Source organism: Mirounga angustirostris, unplaced genomic scaffold (assembly GCF_029215605.1).
Source record: "Mirounga angustirostris isolate CCGP_5_RB_7025 unplaced genomic scaffold, mMirAng1.0.hap1 SCAF_13, whole genome shotgun sequence".
NCBI classification, from domain to species: Eukaryota; Metazoa; Chordata; class Mammalia; order Carnivora; family Phocidae; genus Mirounga; species Mirounga angustirostris.
The window spans coordinates 56386737-56413426 of record NW_026991721.1 but is presented as its reverse complement, the minus strand read 5'-3'; the positions used below and the strand labels follow the sequence as shown (position 1 = coordinate 56413426).

The 26690-nt window shown below is 37.1% G+C and overlaps 1 protein-coding gene and 1 non-coding gene across 3 annotated transcripts in view; both read right to left on the bottom strand.

Annotated features, from left to right (window-relative positions):
• The window catches only part of FCHSD2 (FCH and double SH3 domains 2), a 307059-nt gene that overhangs the window by 33875 nt on the left and 246494 nt on the right, over window positions 1–26690 (bottom strand). For both annotated transcript variants that reach the window (XM_064576965.1, XM_064576964.1), the window contains exons 10-12: window positions 25862–25957; window positions 14794–14910; window positions 5399–5503 (exon numbers count right to left, since the gene is read on the bottom strand). In XM_064576965.1, coding sequence (XP_064433035.1) covers window positions 5399–5503; window positions 14794–14910; window positions 25862–25957 — 318 coding nt within the window. The remainder of the gene's footprint in view (window positions 1–5398; window positions 5504–14793; window positions 14911–25861; window positions 25958–26690) is intronic.
• Window positions 20955–21061, bottom strand: LOC123858051 (U6 spliceosomal RNA). The gene has a single exon (XR_006794019.1). It is a non-coding gene; the product is annotated as a U6 spliceosomal RNA (small nuclear RNA).

The window sequence follows — 26690 nt, the reverse complement described above, 5'->3', positions numbered from 1 at the left end:
AGACACTATGGGGCTTAAAAGAGGCCATCTGTAATGGAAAATACATTAAATTAATACAAATCCATAGCAAATTGAGAATATATAAGGTGGGACTCCATGAGGAGAAGCAAAGGAAAAAATATCTACCACAGAGCTGTGAACTGAAAAATTCCCAGAGCTTATACAGGGCTGAAAGATATTACAGTTCTATCCAGCCAGACTGAAAAACCTTGTTGGATACTTATGGCATAACAAGAAACTATAGAAAGGAAATGCATTGGTAATAGGGCTAAATTTGCCCTACTGGAAAGGCTATTCTAAACCAACCCAAACAAAGCTTAAAAACAAACCTCCAAAGGATCAAACTGATCTGCAGATGAATTGGCAGTTGGAACAAAACTCAACAGTCTTCAAAGAAGAAAGAATCCAGACACTCAATAACCAAACACTCAAAATTTCTACTAGGTATTTGAAAAGCAGAAAAACACAAGCCATAACTAAAGGAAAAAATCAATTAAGAAAGAGAAACAGAAAACATAGATAGGATGGAACGAGCAGACAAGGACTTAAAGTCATTATTATAAATACACTTAAGGATTTTTTTTTTTTTTAAGATTTATTTATTTATTTGACAGAGAGAGAGACAGCGAGAGCAGGAACACAAGCAGGGGGAGTGGGAGAGGAAGAAGCAGGCCTCCCGCGGAGCAGGGAGCCCGATGCGGGGCTCGATCCCAGGACCCTGGGATCATGACCTGAGCTGAAGGCAGACGCTTAATGACTGAGCCACCCAGGCGCCCCTACACTTAAGGATTTAAAGGAAAACATGAAGATAAATAGGCGTGAACTGGGAATATAAAGAACCAAACAGAATTTATGGAGCTGAAACTGTAATATCTGAAATAAAAATTCACAGGATGCCCTTAATAGTAGATTACACACTACAGAAGAAAAGATCAGTGAACCTGAATACACCGTAGCTCAGATGACCTTAAGACAAAAAGTAAGGCTGGATAAAAATGTGAGGTGTAATCTTTGCATGTGATTTATAGGACAATATCAAGTAATCTAATATTCAGTGTTGCTGACGCTGAACTACCCTATGTGACAGCGAGCAGGTGAGTTGTTGCCTGGTCACAAGAGAATTTTGGGGGGATGACAGAAATATTTGATATCTTGATTGTGGTGGTGAATACTTAGGGAGATGCATTTCTCCAAGCTCACCAAACTGTTCACTTGAAATGGTTACATTTTATTGTTTGTATATTATACCTTGATAGAGCTGATTTTTAAAATTCCACGACAGCATAATGATACTTAAGTAAGAGAGAAAAATACCCAGCTGCCAATATTGGAGGTGACTAGGACTTGCTAGCTGCAAGTACAAAAAAAGAAACTTTAAAAAGAGCTGGTAGCACCATCTAATTAAGTGACTACTACTAGCATCATTAATAGAGAGGCAACTTGATAAAAACATTCTGTGATGAAAAACATAGCATCAATCTATAAAGTATTCTTGCTTAAAATACTCATTCGAATCAGGCCTCCTGCTTTAACTTCTATATTACAGAATAGGAATAAACATACAAAGTCAATATTGTAAAATGTTAATTGTTGAATTTAGCATATTGAGAAATATATATTTACTCATCTTTTAAATATGGTTGATATTTTTCATAATAAAAATGAAAGAAAGTGGTTAGACAAAAGGTCTGCTGACATGTTACATGAGTACAGTGAAAACCTGCAATAACAGGCCCAGAGGTAATGTCAATCTGGATATAACATGACTGGAAATTCTGTTTTTATAGCAGGCTCATCTTTAGCATTTCCTTACATTTTATGCAAGTGAAATTTTTAGGTTTCTCCTATCGCATGCTGGCAAGGGGTATTAATTACCATTTTTTGAGTCACTGAGGTACAAGGATGACATAATTTTGAATTCCTGATGTACAATAGAAGCTTATAGGATGATAATTTAAGAGAAAATGTTATTTATGAAAATGTGTTTATATAGATAATAATTGATTTTTTTTTGGTTTTGTTAATTCACTTTGTTAATGTACTTTGGCTTTCAAATGTACATTCAATTCAGATTAAAAAACTATAGTTAATATCTTAAAGAAAGAATCATATAGTCTATAGTTCCTTCTGCAGACCTCACACCAAATGTGAGTTACTAAAAATTTCTGAGTATCTTTGACTTCTTACATTAACTTTCTCCTCTTTTTGTCTCCTCACTGTCAAAAAAGAGAGAACTGCCCTCAACCCAAATAAAAGGAAAAATTTAAACATGCAAAGAATAATTGTGTTCTGAACAACATAAGTCATGTACAGCTTCCAAAAAGATGGTATTTAGAAATTCTTGGTCTCTTGGTAAGCTACTTTTAAAATAGGAAAGGTAAGTCAGATGAAGAATGTGTGTGTCTTTGTGACAAAGGCACGTCAAAAAATTTAAATACATAAATACCAGGTTAAGAAGACTGTTACTAAAGTTTAACTTAAGCAGCTACTGCTCTGTTTCAATTCTTGAATTTGTCAGGGGTTGCAAACAGCACCACATCTAATACAAAGATTTTGTGACAATCGTAGAGATCATAATAATATAATAATAGTTTGTTCATCACTGTATGTATAGTATATCCATCAGTATTTGGCACATGGCAGGTATTCATTAAGTATTTGTTAAACTAATCAATTAGTGAATTTGTGACACATTAACCAGCCAATACTTAATTAGTCACTATATAAACCCTATTCTTTGGAAAAGCACAGGCCATTTATATTTTTGATTTCTTATGTTTGGAAAAAGTTTATTACTGAGCACCACAAAGGTTTTTATTCTAATCAGCAACACTGAATGGAAACACTATACAGAAAAGACTGGATAAAGTAGATTAACCAACAAAGGAGAGTAACATTCATGTTGGTAGGAGTTAAAAACCAAACATGAAGGAGATAATGGAACTTTAACCAGCTTTTTTCCTTTTGATTAGGTATTTTTAGTAAAGTAAATAACTATTGAATGGAAAGAGAAAATCCAATACAAATGATATAAAGGCAAAGGAAAGAAAAAAGGAATCTGCAGAAACTACTAATGTCAATTCTTCCGAAGGTTCTTGTGGTCGGTCAACTTTACCCAAAAATGTCATTATGACAATTTGGTTAAGTACTACCCCAATACTACACTCACATATTTGCCATCTAATTTTAGCTGGGTTATTCTTTATATCTGATAGATGAAAATCAAGTGAGAGATCATTTTAAGATAGCAGTAGGACTAACTATATTTCATAGATAGTTAAAGCTGAGATAATGGATCCAGCATCATGGCTCTTAGCATATTCCATATTTTTGGTAAGAAAATTATCTTTGAGAATACAGACTTAAATACTGGTATTAGGAGAAATGAGACATTCCGTTGTGGGAATCTCACTTCATATTTTTAGCTTTAAGCTAACAAACACAGGGCTCTTTAGCACACTCATGGAAATAACATGTCATTCAGCCTAAATGCAGACTTTGTGGGACTGATACCTACTGCTGCCACTACTGGGGGGTTTGGTGGAGCGATGATACCAGACAGTGACACCATGGAGGGAGTCTGGAAACGGAAAATACAAGAGAACACACCCTTCACAAAACTTCTGAGACTTGTCCTGTTCCACCAAGGCTCTGAAACTGGCTTCACTCTCCTGCTGGATGGAGAAACAAACAGCAGGAGAAACTCTCATACACAAGCCAGTGTCTCTCAGACCAGGCAAGGGCCTGCCAACAGTACTTGGCCGATACACTAGGGTAGTGGTTTAGCCATGACTCTGAATTCAGAGTGGAAAATGGCTATTTATTGTACACACTGCCCTCTTCACTATGGAGGCCATGGATCATGTGCCAGGAACAAAAGGCAAGTTGGGCTTACTAGGGTTTTTGTACACCAGGCAGATGGCACGCGTTTCTGGTTCAGATCACTTCTGTGGGGTTGTGCCAAAAACATGCTCATACTCCCTATGGTTGCCTAAGCTGCCTCTCTTCTCACTACCCCCTCCCCCTCAACCAACCACTGAAACACTGCCTCAAAACCTCTAGAGTCCTGAGGGGATATATGAAAATCACTAGTTTAGATTAACCCTCAACCAATTGCAGGAACTCCTTGTAGAGAGTCCCTGGCAGTATCTTGTACACTTACAGTGTTATATACTATGTCCCGGGGAGCTTACTCTCTCACTGGGCAAATGACTGTTAGAGAGCATTTCCCAATGCCAGGCTCAAATCTGCCTCCTTCCTACCTTCTTCTTTTGGTTCAAGTTATGCCTCTTGACATTGCATGGCGAAAATCTTGTACTATCCCTTTTTCTCTAATTAAATAATACTCATCTGTCAACAGCCATCTCAAATTCTACGTCTTCTGTGTTACCTGCCCTAACAACTTCTGCCACAGTGGTCTCTGTGTCCTCTGGGTTCTTTAAGTATTAAGTATACTTGTGTGGACCACGCCTCAGCATTTATGTTTTAAAGTCTTAGTTATCTTTGGCACTCTTTATGCCTTCCTAACAGGAACATATTCTCCTTGAGGTCTGCATAGTCTCAGTCTTTCTAAAATGTCTATTTTCTACATCCCTTCAACATGTTGCATTGGGTAGATAACTATATATATAGATAACTATACACAAGTGTGCACAGGTCATCCATAAACTGGTCCTAACCACAATTATTTCACTTACTTCCTACCACATTTCCTCACAAAAAACCTCCACTCTAAACAAATCCAACTGCCAAATTGTATCCTGTGTCTTCCTCCTTTGCAAATAACTTCTTTCTTTCCCTCTCAACCTCCCTGCCACTAGGTCAGGGAATATTACTCTAGGGCACATGAACTTCTGGACACTGTACACAAAAATGCGTTTTTTTTTTTTGTGGGAGAGAGGGTTTCACACTTTCATACACAAAGCGTTCCATGACCCCTCACCAAAAGATTAAAATTCACTGTTGTAACGTTTTTTGCCTTGTCTGCTTAACCAAATCTCTCTTTTTTAAAAGATCAGCTTATGCCCCTGGACCAGTGAACCTTTAATTATCGGGGAGGACTTTTCAAGGCTCTGAACATATATATATCAATTTTATGCCATTAATTTGACTGATTTATTATGTACCTTATGAAAACTTTAAAATTATATCTTTATCGTGGTGTAATTCTGTTAATTTTTCTTGATTATAAACTCTTCAGATAACAGGTTCAGTGTCTTTTTGTTATGTGTACTAACCTGTATGAAGCAGGTACTCAAAAATAATACTCCGGACTCAGATGAAGATGCTGAGTCATCTTCAAATTAACCAGTGTATAGAAATTGAATTCTGAAGGTATATATCACAGCTGTGATGTTGCTGGAGCTGGGCAAAATGCCACAGTTAGCTGTCACCTCACCTCTGCTTTACGAATATTTTCTCTAGCTTCATCTATTTTCTGTTCCAACTCTGCCCGGCTTTGTTCTGACACTGCAACTCCATGACATTCCAGATCATCTAGAACCTATTGAAGAAAACAGGAAAATGATGACTGATTTTTTTTTTTTTTTGCTTTAGTGACTATTTAGGTAATTAAATAGACTTCAGTGACGAGTGGCCACAATTCCTTTTTTAACCTTTAATTTTTTTCACTTATTTGTTAATTAAAAAAAACTCTTGATACAATTATACTCATACAGAGTTGCAAAAGTAGTATAGAAAGTCTCCCCACCCCCTTCCCCCATGGCAACAACTTATACAACTATACTACAATATAAAAACCAGGAAATTGACATTGGCACAATCTACAAACCTTATTTGGATTGCATGTTTTGATACGTATACCTTCAATTTCTAAAAATTAAATGAATATGGGGCGCCTGGGTGGTTCAGTTGGTTGAGCTTCTGTCTTGGGCTCAGGTCATGATCCCAGGGTCCAGGGATGGAGCCCCGCATCAGGATCCCTGCTCAGCAGGGAGACTGCTTCTCCCTCTCCCTCTGCCACTCCCCCTGTTCCTGCTCAGTCTCTCTCTCTCAAATACATAAATAAAATCTTCTAAAAAAATTACATGAATATAAAGTACTGTTGTAAAACAACTAATAAAAAATGGCAAAAAGTCTCATATTTGCACATCCCACTATGTGCCCCGCTCACCCCAAGATCATTACTGTCCCATCAATTTACATGTGTTCTTCTGAACTATTTCTTATGTATCTGTACATACTTGCACAGTTTCATTTAAAAAATAGTAAAATGATGGGGCACCTGGGTGGCACACTCAGTTAAACAGCTGACTCTTGGTTTTGGCTCAGGTTGTGATCTGGGTTGTAAGACTGAGCCCCGCCTCAGGCTCCATGCTCAGTGTGGAGTCTGCTTGGGTTTCTCTCTTCCTCTCTCTTCTGCCCCTCCCACTGTGCTCTCTCTCTAAAATAAATGAATACATCTTTAAAATGAGATCTATCATCCCCTCATGTGTCTGAGACCTTTTTATAACTGTACAAATAGACTGACTTCATTCTCTAATCCATAGATGCAATAGTTTAGCTGTACCATTTTTTATTTACTCTTATTCTATTGCTATTTGAGTTTCAAATTTCCCAATATTATAAATAGTACTGTACAAACAACCTAGTTAATGACTCTTTGAACACATACAGGAATATTTAAGATAAAAATACAGAAGTGGAAATTGTACGTTTTAATTAAAAGAGACATTGCCATGGGCACCTGGGTGGCATAGTTGGTTAAGCATCTGACTCTTGGTTTCGACTCAGGTCATGATCTCAGGGTCGTGGGATGGAGCCCTGGGCTGGGCTCCCAGCTCAGCATGGAATCTGCTTGAGACTCTTTCTCCCTCTCCCTCAGCCCCTCCCCACTCTGCCCACGTTCTCTCGTTCTCTAAAATAAATAAATAAATCTTTTTAAAAAATAAAAAAAAATAGACATGGCCAAATTGCCTTCCAAAAGTTGTACATCGTCTTCTACTAGTAGTGTGTGACAGCATATATTTCTCTCACCAACATTAGATATTGTCAATCTTTAGCCTCTATTCATTTTTCTAGTTTTTGTCCTTTTATTATTTATTACTTTAACATACTTTTCTTGGTATTAGTCCTTTTTCTGTTATTTATGTTATAAATGTTTCCTCTCATTCTATTCCCTTACTCTTAACTTTTAAGTTCTTTTGTTTTATAGGCTGTATATAGTCTTCTATCTATTCACCTTACTGAACCATTGTTATGTCTATTTGAGTGTTGGGTCACATATTCTGGGGGGGGGGACACAATCATATCATCTATAAATAATAACAGGTGTACCTTTTCCTAATATTTGAACACTTTATTTTTCTTTCATTAATGCAGTAAATCTTATGACACTGAAAAGTAGTGGTGATGCTCGGTACTGTTTTCTTATTTTACCATTTTAGTAGGCAGAATGACCTCCAAAGATGAAAAATTCTATTACTATTTTTACAGTTACCAAAAAATCATATGATAAAATTCATTATCTCTTAGTGATTAAAAAATAAACTGAAAGTCACAGCCAGCAAGATAAAGAATTTTTCATCCTAACAAGGATAGCTTCCTAAAACAGCAAACATTATGTTTTTTTTGTTTTTTTGTTTTTTAAAGATTTTATTTATTTATTTGAGAGAGAGAGAGAATGAGAGAGAGCACATGAGAGGGGGGAGGGTCAGAGGGAGAAGCAGACTCCCTGCCGAGCAGGGAGCCCGATGTGGGACTTGATCCAGGGACTCCAGGATCATGACCTGAGCCGAAGGCAGTCGCTTAACCAACTGAGCCACCCAGGCGCCCCAGCAAACATTATGTTTGATGGTTGTGTTTTCTATATCTGCCATAACAAATTACCACGAACTTAGTAGCTTAAAACAATACAAATTTTTTAATCTCACAGTTCTATAGGTCACACATCTGGATGCTAGCTGATTTTACTGCTCACGCTCTAACAAGGCCAAAATCAAGTTGTTTTAGCTAGCTAGCTAGGCTGGCCTCTGGGGTAGAACCCACTTCTAAGCTCATTCAGGTTGTCATAATCTAGTTCCTAATAACTGTAGGACTGAGGTCCACACCCTAATCCTGGAACTGTTTATATGTAAAATATAATTTACAGATATATTAGAGTTATGGAACTTAAGATAGGGAGATTATCCTGGATTACTGAAGCAGCTCAATCTAATCATTATGACCTCCTATAAGCAGAGAACGTCCTCTGGCTGGAATCAGATGAGAGACAGGCCAAATGGAAGTCAGGGAGATTCCAAGCACAGAAAGGATTCAACGCATCATTGCTGGCTCCGAGATTAGAAGCCCATGTGCAAGGATCAGAGAGAGTAGCCTCTAGGAGCTAAGGGTACCCCCGGCTGACAGGAAAGAAGCAGGGACCTAGGTTCTACAGTTATTAGGAACTAGATTCTGACAACAACCTGAATGAGCTTGGAAGTGGGTTCTATCTCAGAGGCCAGCCTAGCTAGCTAGCTAAAACAACTTGATTTTGGCCTTGTTAGAGTGTGAGCAGTAAAATACAGCTAAGCCCATCCAGATGTCTGACCTATAGAACTGTGAGATAAAAAAAATTTGTATTGTTTTAAGCTACTGAGTTCATGGTAATTTGTTATGGCAGATATAGAAAACACAACCATCAAACATAATGTTTTGCTGTCAGTTTCAGGAAGCTATCCTTGTTAGGATGAAAAATTATCTTGCTGGCTGTGACTTTCGTTTTATTTTTTAATCACTAAGAGATAATGAATTTTATCATATGATTTTTTGGTAACTATAAAAAAAGTCATAGAATTTTTCATCTTTATTTGGTAAATGCAGTTTATTATACTGATAAATTTTCTAGTGTTGAATCATCCTGGCACCCTCATTAGTCATGTGCTTAAAATATAACTGGATTCATTTTTATTAAAATTTATTTAGCATTTTTATAAGTTTGTTACATCTTTGTTAAAAATCAATGGACTATATATGTGTGTGCCTACTTCTAGACTCTTTTTTTGTTCCATTCATCTATAAGTCCATTCTTACACCAATACTACATCTTGATTTCTGTAGTTTTATGTCTTGAAATTAGGTAGAGTAAACCCTCCATTTTTTTAAAGGTTTTTTTATTTGAGAGAGAGAGAGACAGCACGAGCTGAGGGGGAGGGGCAGAGGGAGAGAGATAAGCAGACTCCATGCTGAGCAGGGAGCCAGGACCCTGAGATCATGACCTGAGCTGAAGGCAGATGCTTAACTGACTGAGCTACCCAGGTGCCCCAGCCCTCTAATTTTTTTTTTTTTTTTTAAGATTTACTTATTATTTTGAGAGAGAGAGAGCCTGTGAGCACATGCACATTGGGGGAGAGGGGAGGTGGTGCACAAAGGGAGAAGGAGAGAGAGAATCCCAAGTAGGCTCCATGCTCAGCGCAGAGCCCAATGCTTGCTTAACTGACTGAACCATCCAAGCACCCCAGCCCTCCAATTTCATTCTGATTTTTCCAAAACTGCTTTTGTTATTCTAGATCATTTGCATTTCCATGTATGTTTTAGAAGCATTTTGCCAATTTCTATAAAAACTCCTGCTGGATGTTTGACTTGGATTGCACTGAATAAATGGATTAGTTTGGAGATAACAGGTATTTTTAAAATACTGCTACCTTTACAAATGAACAAAGAAAAAAAAGAGATAAACCAAAAAACAAACTCTTAAATATAGAGAATTGATGGTTACCAGAAGGGAGGTAGGTGGGAAGATGGGTGAAACAGGAGATGGGGATTAAGAGTACACTTATCATGATAAGCAGCAATAAGTAATGTATAGAATTGTTGAATCACTATATTGTACACCTGAAACTAATATAACATTGTATGTTAACTATACTGGAATTAAAATTAAAAAAAAAAAACACTTCAGTTCTCCATGTTAAAAAAATAGAAATAAAATAAAAATATTGAAACTTCTATTCCATTGGTCTATATGTCTGTCATGACAATACTACAATGTTTTGAATACTGTAGCTTTGTAATAAGTTTTAAAGTCAGGAAGTATGAGTCCTTCAACTTTGTTCTTTTCCAAGACTGTTTTGGCTAGCCAGGGTTCCCTGAGATTCCGTATGAATTTTAGGATGGGTTTTTCTATTTCTGCAAAAAAATACTGTTGGGATTTTGATAGGGATTGCACTGAATTTGTAGATCATTTTGGGTGGTATTGTCATCTTAATATTATCTTCCATTCCATAAACACAGGATGTCTTTCTATTTATTTATATCTTATTTAGTTCCTTTCCTCAGTGTCTTATAGTTTTTAGTGTACAAGTAATTTGCCTCCTTGGTTAAGTTTATTCCTAAGTATTTTATTCTTTTTGATGGTATTGTAAATGGAACTGTTTTCTTAATTTCCTTTTTGGATTGTATATTGTTAGTGTATAAAATGCAATTAATTAGGGGCACCTGGGTGGCTCAGTTGGTCAAGTGTCTGCCTTTGGCTCAGGTCATGATCCCAAGGTCCTGGGATTGAGCCCCACATTGGGCTCCCTGCTCAGCGGGGAGCCTGCTCCTCCCTCTCCTCCCTGCTCATGTGCTCTCTCCAGCTATCTCTGTCTCTCTCCCAAATAAATAAAAATCTTTAAAAAATGCAATTTTTGTGTGTTAATTTTGTATTCTGCAACTCTGCTGAATTTGCTTACTAGCTCTAATAGGGGTGTGTGTGTGTGTGTGTGTGTGTGTGTGTGTGTAAGATCATTTTATTTGTGAAGAGAGATAATTTCACTTGTTTCTTTTCAATTTCGATGCCTTTTAGTTCTTTTTCTTGCCTAATTGCTTGGCTAGAACTTCTAGTATTATAATGAATAGAAGTGGCAAAAGGGGGCATCCTTGCCTTGTTCCTGATCCTAGAGAAAATATTTTGAGTCTTATTTCATTGAGTAGCACTGCTTTTTAACAAATTGATTATGAAATTGACTCTTCTCTCTTTCTGTCTCCAAATAAGTCTCTAACTCCCAAAATGTTAGATCATGTATTCTCCCACACAGATTAATGATGCTCTGTTCATTTTTAAAAAGTCTTTTATTTCTGTGTTTCAGTTTGGACAGTTTCTTTCTTTTTTATTTTATTTTATTTATTTATTTGACAGAGAGAGAGAGAGAGAGCACAAGCAGGGGGAGTGGCAGGCAGAGGGAGAGGGAGAAGCAGACTCCCAACTGAGCAAGGAGCCCAATATGGGGCTCGATAGTTTGGACACAGTTTCTATTGCTATATATACTTTTAAGCTCATTGTTCTTATGGTGCCACCCAATCTATTGAATTTTTCATTTCAAATACTGTATTTTCAGATCTCGAAGTTCCATTTGGTTCTTTTGTATATTTTCATTTTCTTTCTTCAATATGTTCATGTTTGTTTTCTTTTAAATCCTTGAACTTATTTACTGTTCTGAAGTCCTTATTTGCTAATTCCATCATCTTTGACATTTATGGGTCTGCTTTAACTGATTTTTCCTTTGGTCATGGGTTATATTCTCTTGCTTCTTTTAATATTTAGCAAATTTGATTCTTGACATTGTGAATACTATGGGTTTTTTTTTTTTTATGCTTTTTTTTTTTGGAGGGGAGGGGCCGAGGGACAGGGAGAGAGAAAAAAGAGAATCTTAAGCAGGCTCCACACCCAGCACACAGCCTGATGCGGGGCTTGATCTCACAACCCTGAGATCATGACCTGAGCCAAAATCAAGAGTGGGACACTTAGAGATGCCTGGGTGGCTCAGTCAGTTAAGCACCAGGGTCCTGGGATCGAGCCCTGCATCAGGCTCCTTGCTCAGTGGGGAGCCAGCTTCTCCCTCTGCCTGGTGCTCCCCCCTCTTGTGCGCTTGGGCTTGTGCTCTCTCTCTGATAAATAAATAAATAAAATCTTAAAAAAAAGAGTGGGATGCTTAACTGACTGAGTCACCTAGGTGCGCTGTGATACTATGTTACTGAATACTGGATTTTGTTTCCTTCCTTTGAAGAGTAGATTTTTTTCCCCCCTGGCAGGCAAATAAGTTACTTGTGGATTAGTTTGATCTTTTTGAAGCCTGTTTTAAAGCTCTGTTAAGTCAGTTCTAAAGTAGCCCTATTCCAAGACAAGTTAGCCTCGGAACCATTGTATGATCCTTCTGTAGTCTCCTGAAGGCCCCAGGTGATCCATGAGTAGTCTCAACCTATGCTAATCACAACTTGAATGTGTTCTGGACCTATGTGACCTCTGGGAATCCTTCAGCTTATCTCCTCTGTCATTTTCTACCCCATATTGTGGAATTTCATCATATGCATGTATGGTTTAGTATTCAGCAACAGAATGAAGGGGGGACCTATGTCAATTTTTGGAATTCTTTCTCTGCATCCCCATATTGTCTGGTACTTTGCCCTGAAATTCATGCCACTTCAGCCACTCTGAACTCTATAATCTCTGTCATCTCAACTCAGTGAGTCTGTGGTACCATGCTTAAGTTCTCCCTCCCTGCACTGCAATATTAAAAAGTGCCTTTAGGCAGAAAACCTGAGAGGGCATACGGCTACTAATTTCATTGTTTTTTAAGTGTGATCCCATGGTAATTTATCATGGCCAAAAGCAGAACTGGATTTAGTATTAAAAAAACCTTAATTTTATTGCTTAAATTATACCTTACTAGATTAAAGCCTAACATAGGTCATGCTATTAAGAAATGGAGAAGTTGTTGAAATCTGCCTTTATCTATCTCCTAGCAGAAAGACACAGTATGCCTTAACAACAGATAGAGGAAGAAGACATATTTTTAATATCTGAACATTTACTTTCAAATATCATAAAGCATTTTAAAAAAACAAAGTCTCTTCATGTGTTCTATATTTTGAACTATATAGCTGCAGTAATTAATCTAATCACTATTTATTAGATATATGGTAGACAGATAACTTGTCTCTCTAGTTCACAAATTCTTTGAGATAAACTGTTAGAGGAACTGCACTCAAGAAGCCTTATCTGTCTGTGAATCTCATTTACATGACCTACTGGAGTCTGACACCAGACTTTGGGGGATTTGGGGTAAAGAGAGGAGTTTTATTTTGCATGCAAGAGGGATGTAAACTGTTATAACCAGAAGGCAGACTGTGGAAGACTGTGTTTTTGAAAAAAGTTACTACAATATTTCCCACTCCACATGTTCTTCTAGAACCTTGCTATTTCCCTACCAAGAAGTAGAGTTTATGTTCTCTCCCCCTGAATCTGGACAATGGGCCTTTGTGACTGCCTCAGTTAACAAAAATATGACATCAAAGTAATATCATGTTATTTCTGAGGCTAGGCCAGAAAAGATAACATACCTCCTACTTGGCTCATTCCTGGGACTCACATCTTTGGGGCCCTGTGCCACCATGTAAGAGGTACAGCTAAGCTGAAGCCACTGCGCTGGAGAGACCATATGGAGAGACCACAGAGAGTCTGAGATGCATGAGGAGCTCTAGCTGTTCTAGTTCCCAGCGGTTCAAGTCTTCCTGTTCCAAGAACCAGTTATTTCAGTGGGGAAGTCTGTGAGGTGACTCTAGCACCAATCACTACCTGACTATAACCACATGGGAGATTCCCAAGCGAGAAGTGGCAAGCTAAGCCCATCCAATCTCCAGAGTGCTAAGAGACAATTAAAAATGCTCTTCTTTGTGGCATTAAGTTTGAGGTGTTTTGTTTTGCAGCATTAGATTAGTGGAACATTGAACTCAGGGTCCCTGTGAGACAGTAAAAAGAAGTCAAGGCAGGCAAGAGGATATATGTATACACAGAAGAAAGGCCCAGTGTTGGAGATATTAATTTATGATTTTTGGTCAGTGGTTGAGAGTGCCTATAATGAGAATAAAGAATAAGAAAAGATAGCCTAGTACAGAACTCTAAGGAATTTAAATACTTAAATATGAGGTGAAGAAAGAAGAACCTATCAAAGAATATAGGAATGGCCAGAGAGGCAGAAGGAAAACCAGGATAGTGTTAAGTCATGGGTAACTAGAGAAGAGGGTGTTTCAACACAAAGGGAGTTGTCAATTATGATGAAACTGCCAACAGGGTTTGAGAAATGAAAGAGTCCATTTTGGATTTAGCAACATAGACATCACTGATGATTTTGGCAAGTGTAGTCTGTATGAAGTATGAGGGAAGGGAAAGCAGGAAAAGTCCAAATATTATGGGCTAAAAAATAAATGTGAGATTAGGAAATATAGACATTAAATATGAACAATTCTTTTAATAAGTTGGATGTGAAGGTTAAGAAAAAGTTATAAATAAATGGAAATTAGAAAAAATTTGCTATACTTAATTTCTTTGTGCTTAGAGTTTAGTCTTGAAGATATATTTTTTTGGTGCTTAATTTCACTTTTTTAATTTTTAATTTAATTTAATTTATTTTGTTAAGTAAACTCTGTGCTCAACATGGACCTTGAACTCACGACCCTGAGATCAAGGGTCGTATGCTCTACCGACTGAGCCAGCCAGTCTTCAAAAAAATTTGTCTAGGGCTTTAAAAGCTTATTTCAACACAGGCATGTCTCTTCTACTACCTGAGAGACGGTAATACACTATCACTAGCCATTCAGGAAATGTTATGGCAAGCAGATAAATTACTGTGTCGCTGCTTGAAGGGCTTAAGGAATTTCCAAGCTAAGTAGATAGCTGAGAGCATACTGCTGAGTGGATGAAATTACAGAAAAAACATAAAAAGGGTATTTTTCACATTAACAAAACTCAACTCCTTAAATAGGTTTGACATTTTGCTTAAGCTAAATGTAGCCTAAGATTCTCTCTATTACACTTACCCTTTGTTGGTGAACAATGTTTTTGTGCTCACGTGCCACACGGGTGGCCCATTTTCGAGCCTCCTTGTTTAGACTGTGCTCCTCTGTGGTCCCAGTTTCTGATTCTAATTGTCGGCTCTACAACGTAAGAGAGAACAGAGACCAAACATTATTATGCCTACTGAAATCACTACTGTTTGCAGGTGGACCAGAGAGCTTTCACTTAATCAGCACTCAAAACAGGCCATGCTCCACTACTGTGGGAAGCAATGTCTCATGTCAGAACATTAGCAGGACGGTGTGAAACCATAAATGACCACAGCTTTTTTTTCATTTTACACTGCTTAATAGTAGAGCTTCATCTCTAATGGACTGATCCATTTTGGGTGTGAAAAAAGCTAGCTAAACAAAGGAAAAAAAGGTATTCATGCCAACCTACTATGACACTAAAATAGTTGCATAGGTAAAATGGAAACAACTTAATCGTTTCAGTGGGATTTAAAAAAAGAATCAATGGATAGAAGTGAAGAGAACAAAACAATACAATAATAGCAACACACTCTCTCTGTCCACAAAGATACTGGGTTTAATTTAGTTTCAGGTGCATCACCAATCCACCAAAAACCCTCAAACTAGGTTTTGCCCTTCCTCCTCTGGACTTTAATATCATACGAAAGAGAGGGGTGCTCGATTAAATGATCAGTAAAGGTTTCTTCTAGCCCTAAAATACTATTATTTTGTTTCACAAAGAACAAACTGCAAAATCTAAATTAGCAATATTAATAGTTAACCCCTACTATACAAAGCAGTGTGAAAAGTGCTTCATATAACTTTTATTTTTCAAAAAAGATTTTATTTATTTATTTGAAAGAGAGAGAGCGAGCATGAAACGGGGGAGAGGCAGAGGGAAAGGGAGAAGCAGACTCCCCACTGAGCAGGGAGCCCGATGCAGGACTGGATTCCAGAGCCCTGGTATCATGACCTGAGCTGAAAGCAGACGCCCAACCAAGTGAGCCACACAGGTGTCCCCGCCTTTTTTTTCACATAACTTTTTTTTTTAAGGTTTTATTTATTTATTTGAGAGAGAGAGAGAGACAGCACAAACAGGGGGAGGAGCAGATGAAGAGGGAGAAGCAGACTCCCCACTGAGCAGGGAGCCTGATGCAGGGCTTGAACCCAGGACCCGAGATCATGACCTGAGCCGAAGGCAGACGCTTATCTGAGCCACCCAGGCGCCCCTCACATAACTTTTAGAACAACCTTATGAGATAAGTCATACAGCCATCTTATAAAAAGGAAACTGAGGCTGAGAGAGCTTAGGTAAAATTTCTAGTGTCTACCAGGTATTAAATGTTACAACTTTGATTTTACAAGTCTGATTTCAGAATCAGAGCTCTTAACCACTAAACTATTTTTATTTTCTCTAAACTCTTAAGAACCCCTGACAAAAATCTAATAATTGGGAAAGCAAACAATTTCTTAAATATGAATTATCCCAAGAAGATTTTAATACAAAAAAAGAAGCAAAATTTTACAGTGGAAAGATTTTAGAAAACTGACTTTTGCAAGGCCACATAGCTCAAAATTGGTAAAGCATAACTTGACTGGATTAAAAACTTATTCTTTCTGTTGGGGGGATTATAGGCAAGGTTCAAAAACTTTTACTCAGGGCACCTGGGTGGCTCAGTTGGTTAAGCGACTGCCTTCGGCTCAGGTCATGATCCTGGAGTCCTGGGATTGAGTCCCAAGTCAGGTTCCCTGCTCAGTGGGGAGTCTGCTTCTCCCTCTGACCCTCCTCCTTCTCATGCTCTCTGTCTCTCATTCTCTCTCTCAAATAAATAAATAAAATCCTAAAAAAAAAACCAACCTTTTACTCTACGCATACATTTCAGCTAAAGCTAGATTATTAAATGCATTGAAATACAGCAAAAGAATCAAAGTCACAATCTAACCAACTTCACCATTACATTTTATTATTCTGATTCATTCTTTGGGCTATTAGGAATCTGAGAACCATCTTTATTATTATATTTTGCTTTGTAAAAGGATCTAGGCATTTAAATTTTAATCCATTCTCAGAAGTTAGGGTTTAAAATGTTAAACCCTGGATAAAGATTACAAATGCAATCTACATTAATCAGAGGAATCTAATATATAAATGGAATGCCAGAAACGTGTATTCTGAAGAGCCCAGGCATAGGTTTTTAAGTCAGACAGACTCAGTTTTAATCCTCTCTATGTCCTTTATGATCTTTATGATCTGGGGCATATTATTAATCTGAGTCTTAGTTACATCTGAAAATTGGTGAAAATGCCTATCTCATTGGGGTTATTAAGATAAAATGAGCTCATTAAAAAAAAAGATAAAATGAGCTCATTATTATAAACATTCTCTTATAGTACCTATATAATTAAGTATCCAATAAGTGGTAATTGTTAATGCTAAAGACCCAGTTGAAAATTACCTGAAACAAAATTTTTTGTTATTAACAAAAAATTCCACATAATTCCTAGGTTCTTGCTAGTCCAAAGAATGAATCAGAAACAAGACTGAAGGTATGTTGAAAGATCAAGGCAGATCTCAAACACAGAATGAACTTACAGGGAACAGAATAGGTGAGAAAGGAGACAGCTGATGGAGAAATTTGATTTTTATCACTGAGCAACATTTTAGGAATAGGGTAAGTGGGTTTAAATGTGTACTGGCTGCAGATAGGCCACAGCCCTACTTGCTCACACATAATCTCTACCTTTTTACTGAGTATTTCCTGTGCTTAAGAGCTGGGGAAGTAAAGATAGGGCCTTTACCCCTTACTCTTTGGGTTTACTATTCCTCAGACAGGAGTGTCTAACGATCAGGACAGACAACAAAGGCCACTGATTGGGAGATACAATTTTGTGATTCAAATTCAAGTTAAATTTTTTTTCCCCACGAATTCTAAAATCAAGCCATGGGAAGGGCGCCTGGGTGGCTCAGTCGTTAAGCGTCTGCCTTCGGCTCAGGTCATGATCCCAGGGTCCTGGGACCGAGTCCCACATCGGGCTCCCTGCTCGGCAGAAGCCTGCTTCTCGCTCTCCCACTCCCCCTGCTTGTGTTCCTGCTCTCACTATCTCTCTCTCTGTCAAATAAATAAATAAAATATTTAAAAAAATAAATAAATAAAATCAAGCCATGGGAAGACATGTGGAAGCTACCTATAACTCAGGTTTAGACTAATGAGAATTTCATAAAAGGCAACACAACAGAAAGAGGTTGCATTAGAATGTTCACAGAGAAACATTCTAATGCAACCTCTACCATCCAAGATTGATACAAATCAGGATCTAGTGTAGATCTGATGATGGTGTTAGCAGTGGTTGATTCTACCAAAGGAACGGCTAATGACTGCTTCTTTTTGAAATGTTAGCTAATCTAATCTTTAGTTCACTCTTTTTTTTTTTTTTAAAGATTTTATTTATTTATTTGACAGAGAGATAGCGAGAGCAGGAACACAAGCAGGGGGAGTGGGAGAGGGAGAAGCAGGCTTCCCGCTGAGCAGGGAGCCCGATGTGGGGCTCGATCCCAGGACCCTGGGATCATGACCTGAGCCGAAGGCAGACACTTAGTGACTGAGCCACCCAAGCGCCCCTTTAGTTCACTCTTTTAACATTTTTCCTTTACCTCTTAAAAATGTATTTGAAACATCAGAGAAAAATAACATATATAAGCTATTAAGCACAAAAATTTAAAGCACATTGTTATCTGCCTGAAGCAGAATATGAGAATTTAAAAATTAAGTATCAAAAAGCACTATAGCCTAACTCTGACAAAGTTCACTTATTGAACTTGATTATTTTTAAAAGAGACTAATATCTCAATTCTCAGAATAATAGTGGCACAAAAATAATTCAAATAAATTACAAACTGAAGAGAAATGCTATAAAAGGACTTTCCTATCAACTTTTAAGTATAGGATAGGTAGTTTTTCATTTGTCATTTGTCACCTTGGCTATTTGATAAGTTAGGTCAACTAAATGTGATTTTTGAGATCTTTGGAAACATCAGATTTTATAAATCATACAAGTTTTAGTAAAAAAAAAAATTACAGAAGCAGATGGGTCTTTTCCTGGAAAATAAATATAAACCTAAACACAAACCTATGCTGTTCCCTCTGGGTAAAATAACTACTCTCAGTTCACACATGTGGGGGGAGGGGCAGAGGGAGAGAATCTTCAAGTAGACTCCCCGCGGAGCGCAGAGCCCAACACTGCTGGATCCCACAACCCAGGAGATCATGACCTGAGCTAAAACCTGGAGTCAGACGCTTAACCCACTGAGCCACCCAAGCGCCCCTCAGTGGTTACCTTTGGACAGTGACAGTTCAGGTGAAAACTTTCTAATTTTTTTATAATTAGAAAACTATAGGGCGCCTGGGTGGCTCAGTTGGTTAAGCGACTGCCTTCGGCTCAGGTCATGATCCTGGAGTCCCGGGATCAAGTCCCGCATCGGGCTCCCTGCTCGGCGGGGAGTCTGCTTCTCCCTCTGACCCTCCTCCCTCTCATGCTCTCTGTCTCTCATTCTCTCTGTCTCAAATAAATAAATAAAATCTCTAAAAAAAAAAAAAAAAAGAAAACTATAGAGCTATGTTAATTTTTTCTAAAAGGGTACCATTTATTGCATATTTAAACTCTGTGCTAACTGCTTTACATACATTATTTAGTACTCAAAATAATCCTAATAGAGATTTTCAATTTATAGGTATGGAATTCTAAGCTTAGAAAGGGTATGTGTCTTTTCTAAAGTCAGTAAGTGGTGAATTTAGAACTTGTATTGAGATCTCTTTGACTTCAGATTCCTTGCTATCTTATGACTGTACTGTCTTACTAACTGTTCTATTTAGTTAATGCCAATACTGATAAAAATAGAGGCAGTAATATTTAAGAAGACATTGCAAAAATAAAAATTTCCTTTGAATGAAACTTTGGCTAGGCCATTTACTTAGAGGTAAGACAGATTTTGATTTCATTTTGTTTTTAGAAAAATAAAAGCCAAACTGTTTCATATGAGTTTAAGAAGGCCTTCAGAGCCTAGCAATGTTAAATTTTTTAATGTTCCCAATATTTTACAGAATATATTTAAATATTAGTCTTTTCAAATTTGTAAGAACTACATGACAGAAATTAACATTCTACTATTCTTGATATATTAGTTTTTAAGTCATCTTAACGATTTTGTCCTGAGTTACCCTCTCAAGATATCATTTCAGTTCACTTTAGGATTAAAATAAGGACACAGAAGGTTCAGACAGGTATCTGAGCATATGCCCAGAAGGGCAAAGTGAATAGGGATAAAAAAGTTGATTTCATACAAGAAACACTTCATTATTTTTCAAGTCTGTTATCAAAATATAATCATTTGAAAGAGAGAAAAAGAGATGGTCATATGATGAATGAAAACCACAAACAGAGCAAAATACTAGCATTTCAACCTAATTTCAAAAGATAATGTTAGGGTTGTCGTACGCCAGGAACAATCTAGTTATTAACCCTCATTCAAGGGATTCGTACTACTTGTATTTTTCAGCTTATTGGTATATATTTATTGTGTTAAATATTTAATCCAACTTTAGTTTTTATGAAATTTAATAATATACTGTTAATTATTTCAAGAAAGTTAATTTTTACTTGCTCTGAAAAGGGCCTCTTCAAGTAAAAAGCATCTGGATCTGCGTAGGTTATTATATTCTTAGTACTTATGTTTATACAGGTTCACGATCCTATAATTTTGAAATTCACAATGTTCTGAAAATCACAGGTATTTTAGGTAAGTTTGGAGCCACAGCTCATTTGTGGCAAAATTTGACTTGAACCAAAGAAACATTATTTATAGTTTTTATTTATTTCACTTAGTATGACTATTCAAATGTTTTACTGAAAAAATACCAAGCTTGATCATGAGGTCCTTCCTGTTGTTTAGGGTGTTATACAATATGTGGTATATGGATCACCCTTCTAAAACCTGGAAAATTCTGTTATTTTATTTTATTTTTTAAATGTTTTATTTTTAAGTAATCTCTACACCAAACATGGGGCTCAAACTCAGAACCCCAAGATCAAGAGTCCCATGCTCTACCAACTGAGCCAGCCAGGTGCCCCTAAAAATCCAGGATATCTATGTTATTCATTTTAAATATTTTATTTTTAAAAAATATGAACACTTCATGAATCTGCGTGTCATCCTTGCACAAGGGCCATGCTCAACTTCTCTGTATCGTTCCAATTTTAGTGTATATGCTGCTGAAGCAAGCACCGAAAAATTTTAAGTTTTGAAAACCCATCTGACCTGAAGGCTTTTGATGAGAGATTGTGGACCTCTAAGTCACATATTTTAAATCTATCACACAACTTGGAAAGGAGTGGAGCAGTGCTCCTCATGAATCATAACTTATTCTGACTATACTTGGAGAGTAGCACTTTCGCTTAGAAGAGATGGAGGAATTCACAACTGGGTTGAGTGTGCGTAGTCTCTCAGGGAAGCAAACAAGAGCTATTAGATACCAAACGTGAAGCTAAGAGAAAAACATGTCCTTCAGTAATGCCATGAAAACAAGACAAGAAACCAACAAAAAGCCTTGTCTCTGACACTCTCTAGATATATGTCGAGGCATGACTGGTTGGAACAGCCACATGAGGAGTATGTCTTTATTTTGGCAGCTCTCACAGATGCTCTGCTTTAAGAGCTGTAATCACAGGCTAGATAAAAAAGTGAAATCCCAGGCTCTTTTGTGTCAGTACATTACTGAATACCTGTAGTAAGCTCTGGATACCTGTAGACTAAGAATGTATCAAATCCAGAGAAAGCATAAAGACTCATTATATAGATGGTAGGTTTTCTACAAAACCAAATTAAGTCCTTTTTGAAAGACTGAAGAACTTAGGACAACCCCCTCTGACTGCCAGCACTGCTGTTTCTGGCCTTTCATTTTTGGGATACTGTGGTCAGTATATGTATGGGAGGGTGGTACCTATTCACCCACAAGGAGGATTTTCCACCAATTCTCTATCACAGTGCTTTCATGGTCATACGCCAATGCTTTATGCAATACAAGATTTCCATCAGCAGATAAAGCCACTCACTAACAATGAGAATTTTCAAGTGATTTCCCTGTATGGCATACTGATCCCATATAGTCTTTTATAGACAAGGGTAATTTTTGGTAAATATTTTTTTCTTAGTTTTATTGAGAAATAATTGACATACATCACTATATAAGTTTAAGGTGTACAGCATGTTAGTTTGGTTTACATATATTGTACGTATTTTTAGTAGATGCATAACATGTCCCACTTAAATGAAAATGTAACGTGCAAAAGTCCTAAATTACAGCAAGTGGCCATTTTACTTAATATAACTTTTAATCTTTACATGGTAGAATTAAATATAACCACTAGTGGCTAAAATAACAGGAAAAGATCATGGATCAGAAACTTGTCAGCTATATTTTTTAAGATTTTATTTATTTATTTATTTGAGACAAAGAGGGAGCACGAGTGGGGGGAGGGGCAGGGCGAGAGGGAGAAGCAGCTTCCCCACTGAGCAGGGAACCTGATGTGGGGCATGATCCCAGAACCCTGGGATCATGACCTGAGCCAAAGGCAGACACTCAACCCACTGAGCCACCCAGGCACCCCTGTCAGCTATTTCTTATATCTGTGATACTGTGATAAAAATGTCAGTTTCTGATATCTGTGAAAATCTTATTTGCAGTTCAGGAAAGGTAAAAAGGAAAGGGTCTTCGCATCCCCACCAGGAAATTTGGGGGAAAAGTTTCCGTAAGTTTTTCCTGCCTTTTTATGTGTGTTTCCCATGTTATTCCCCATCTCAGGCTGAAATAGGATAGGAGGTCCTTTTCACAGGATGTGAGGAAATGTCCTTAAGGGCAGACATCAGTAGTTCTGGTAATGGAAGGGACAAACACTGAGGTGTATGTAGGGCAGAGGTGCTGAAAAGTATAAAAGGAGTAGGAATGGACACTAACTGTTAGCTATTGGCTGCTGTTTATTCTAAACAGATTGCTTTTTAGGCTTATAAACTGCTAAGAAAGAGGCTGATGAGATCTACGTTTTGGAATGAAAAAGGAGAGCAGAAGTCCCAAGGGACTTTCAATGATCAACTCAGTAATGGAATTAAGAGCAGGGGTACCATGAATATAAAAGTGTTACAAGACTTCATAATCTTTATAATGTCTTCAATATTTGATATTTTGGTATTTCCTATAGCAATTAGGGGCAAAACCTAAAAAAATGAAATATGCTTGTCTTGTGAAAAGATACGGGAAAAAAAGTCAACATTTATTCTGTATCTACTACGTGTCAGGTACTGAGTCAAATGCTTAAGTATCTCATTTAATTTTCAAGCAGATTAAGGTCTTTAACATTTACATATGAGAAAGCTGAATCAGAGAGGTTAAATATATATAAACATATAAATAAAATAAACACAGCCAGCAAATGGCACAGCCAGGACTTGACTCCAAAGCTCATGATTTCTTATTGTATGACACCGTATCAATCTCTAAGACAAGCATGACCCACATGACAGCTGAATGACTCTCCACAACTGAGATCCTAATATATGTACTTGTCAATTTTCCCTTATAGAACATCCCCTTTTTTGGGGGTAAGGGAAATTTTAGGGTACATCTTATATCCTCCTTAGAATAATCTTGCATTAAAAACTCATTTCAGCAAAGAAAGGTGAACATTACTCTTTCTAGAAAGGATTTTTAACTTTCTGGTATCATCTGAAAAATGGTATTTGAGGATATAAAGAAAGGACACTGTAGAAATCAATAACTCTATATGGAAATAAAGACAAGAAGATCTTTTAGTGTTAACCATGAGACAGCTACTAAGTTATTACATCAGATGAACTTGCCACTGATCATTGTCACTTGGAATGATCTTATGGTTAACACTAAGATTCCCAATCCGATTCTATGGCTGTACAAAACAGAAATAATTGTGTCTTTATACAACCATTTTGGCCAGTTTCTTTTGGTATATCACTCTAAAGCATGAGTCAAAATAATCACATATTAAAATAAAATGACAAGAAATTTCGATTCATCAGCAAGTAAAGATAAGCCAAAAAACCAAAATGGGTACAATCATTTTAAGCCTTAATTAACTTTGACAGTAATATTGTGACTTTATGTTTTCATCTGGGCATTTTGGACTTTTGCAGGAAAAATACTGCAATTTGAAATGGGTTATATTAAAATAGGCTTCAGTTTCCCCTTGATAAAGGCAAGATTAGCACTATAATTCTTTCCAACATGCCTCTCGAGAAAAACTAAGGTGCTTTAGACAGGATGAAAAATGAGAAGTTCAATCCTTTCACTATAAATAGGAAAGGAAATCCTTAATTTATATGGGAAAATGGAAAGTCCCAGTTTACGCTGAATTCAGTGGCCCCTTACAAACACACACACACATTTTTAATCCCAATACCAGGTCCCACCCTTCATTAACATGCAAACCCACACATCCCATCTCTCCCACCCTTGACCCACACCCCCATATACCTCAGCTATGGTCATTCTCAGAGCACTGACAGGGGAGAGCTCAATATCCACCAGTTGGGCAGCTTTTAAACTCTGCCCAGTAAAGATTGCACAAGGACAGAAAACAGCATAGTTAGAATTTTAAGGCAAACAGGGACATGCAGCTAAGAACATTTAACAGTGTCTACAAACAGAGGAGGATTTAGGATTGTAGCTGGGCCTTGGACAATGAGAGTCTACTGTTATTCTGATTTTTCTGAGGAAAATGGGCAGAGATAAATTAGTCACTATTTTAAGTCAAGCTTGGTGAACCTGTCCACACCCTGTATCTTCTAATGCTCTGCTTCATTCCTCTCAGGTAAAGAAGTCAAATTATAGGACAACATTGCTGAATCATTAAGCAAAAGTGGATTGATTAAAAAAAAAAGAAAGGCACATATAAAGGGCAAGAGTTATAATCTAGAGGTAAATGCTGATTTCCTTATATAGCCACAAACAGGGCTCCTTAAAATGTAAGAAAAGCAATGAAAAATCTCCAGCAAAGGTTTCTATTAAACTGATACCATGAAACTCTGATATAAATTCCCCTGGTTCTGATTCCAGGTTTACTAAAAGACCTTATGAATATAATTTGACTTCCCTCTTGGCTTGCCTACATTGAAAGAATGTGCTAGATATGCCAACATGTGCCTTCTAACTTGTAGAAGTTGATTGTCTTTTTTTTTTTTATCAAATTAGCATTTTTGTTCTATTTTTTTAAATTCAAATAATGGCAAACATTCTTCATAAACTCAATGATAAAATGCATGATTGTCTGCTTTTTAAAAATTGTCAATTTGGCATTTATGTTAATACTCTGACATTCTAAGAAATCTGAAAGGAATTATAAAGGGCCTGTAATTTTTTATAAAGCCAACCAAAATATGTATAGGCACATATACACTGTTCTGCTTATTGATTCTATTCTGGTTAAAATTTTTTTTTTTAAGATTTTATTCATTTGACAGAGAGAGACACAGCGAGAGAGGGAACAACAAGCAAGGGGAGTGGGAGAGGGAGAAGCAGGCCTCCCGCGGAGCAGGGAGCCCGATGCGGGGCTCGATCCCAGGACCCTGGGATCACGACCTGAGCCGAAGGCAGACGCTTAATGACTGAGCCACCCAGGCGCCCCTATTCTGGTTAAAATTTAACCACTGGTTTCTTTGGAAGTGTTTACATGTGAAGAATTTCATAGATAGAAAGTATAATTTATATTTGAATTGAAAAAAATTTTTATTGAATATTTTTCCTTCTTCCTTCTGTTCAGTTTGCAGGTTTTTAGTTACATGTCTCATAACTTAACCTCAGTTAAATTGGTGACATAAAGAAACTGGGTTTTAATCACATTTTAGAAAGGAGAAATGTCAGCTTCTCTGCATACTCACAGTTTTGTTACAAAATTAAGGAGATGCACTCAGCTTTTTCTGCCTATTCCAAGGATAATAGTTACTTGAGCACAAAGGTGGCTTAAAAACAAATGGAATGAAAATCTGGAATCCCCTTACAGTATCACTGTCACATGGCTGGAACTGGAAGGGCTGGGGCTTGTGGAATACAGCATTCTCTTGTAAAAACAGCTGAAGATTATAGTCCCGTACCACCTAAAGAGAAAATAAAGTATCTTTAAGCCTTTAATAAGGTTACGATGTCCAGTAATTATATTTTAAAATTTAAGATTTATCCTGCTTTCCAAAAATGAGAAATCATCCAACACTATGTAATCAAAAGAAAATGGTAAGTACACATTTTTTTCATTTTAGATAACAGTTGTTACTTATGTGTCCTATTTTCTCAATAGTCTAAATATAGAAAGCACTAGTTTAGAAACTAGCCCAGACTAGATAATATGCAATATTTTAAGACAGCAAAAAGATTGCAATTATACAAAAAGTTGCTCTTTTTAATGGGGGCAATGGGATGAAAACAGGGAAACACATTAGTCCCTTACGTCTCTCTCAGCTATAAAGTTTTGTAGACCTCTTAAAGTCTATATAGAGATGGTCATCCACTAGGAAACTGCCAGATAACCCCATCCATAGCACAAAATAGTATTAAAACAATTTTTTTTAAAGCCCCAAAGTGGGGCTTGAACTCATGACCCCGAGATCAAAAGTTGAATGCTCTACCAACTCAGCCAGCCAGACACCCCACAAAACAGTATTTTTTATAGTACTTCTTGGCATCATTTCTAGGAAGTTACATTCTTTTTTTTTTTTTAAGATTTTTTTTTTTTTCATTTTTAAGTAATCTCTATACCTAGTGTGGGGCTCAAACAAACAACCCCAAGATCGAGAAGTTACGTGCTCCACCGAGCCAGCCAGGTGCCCCTAGGAG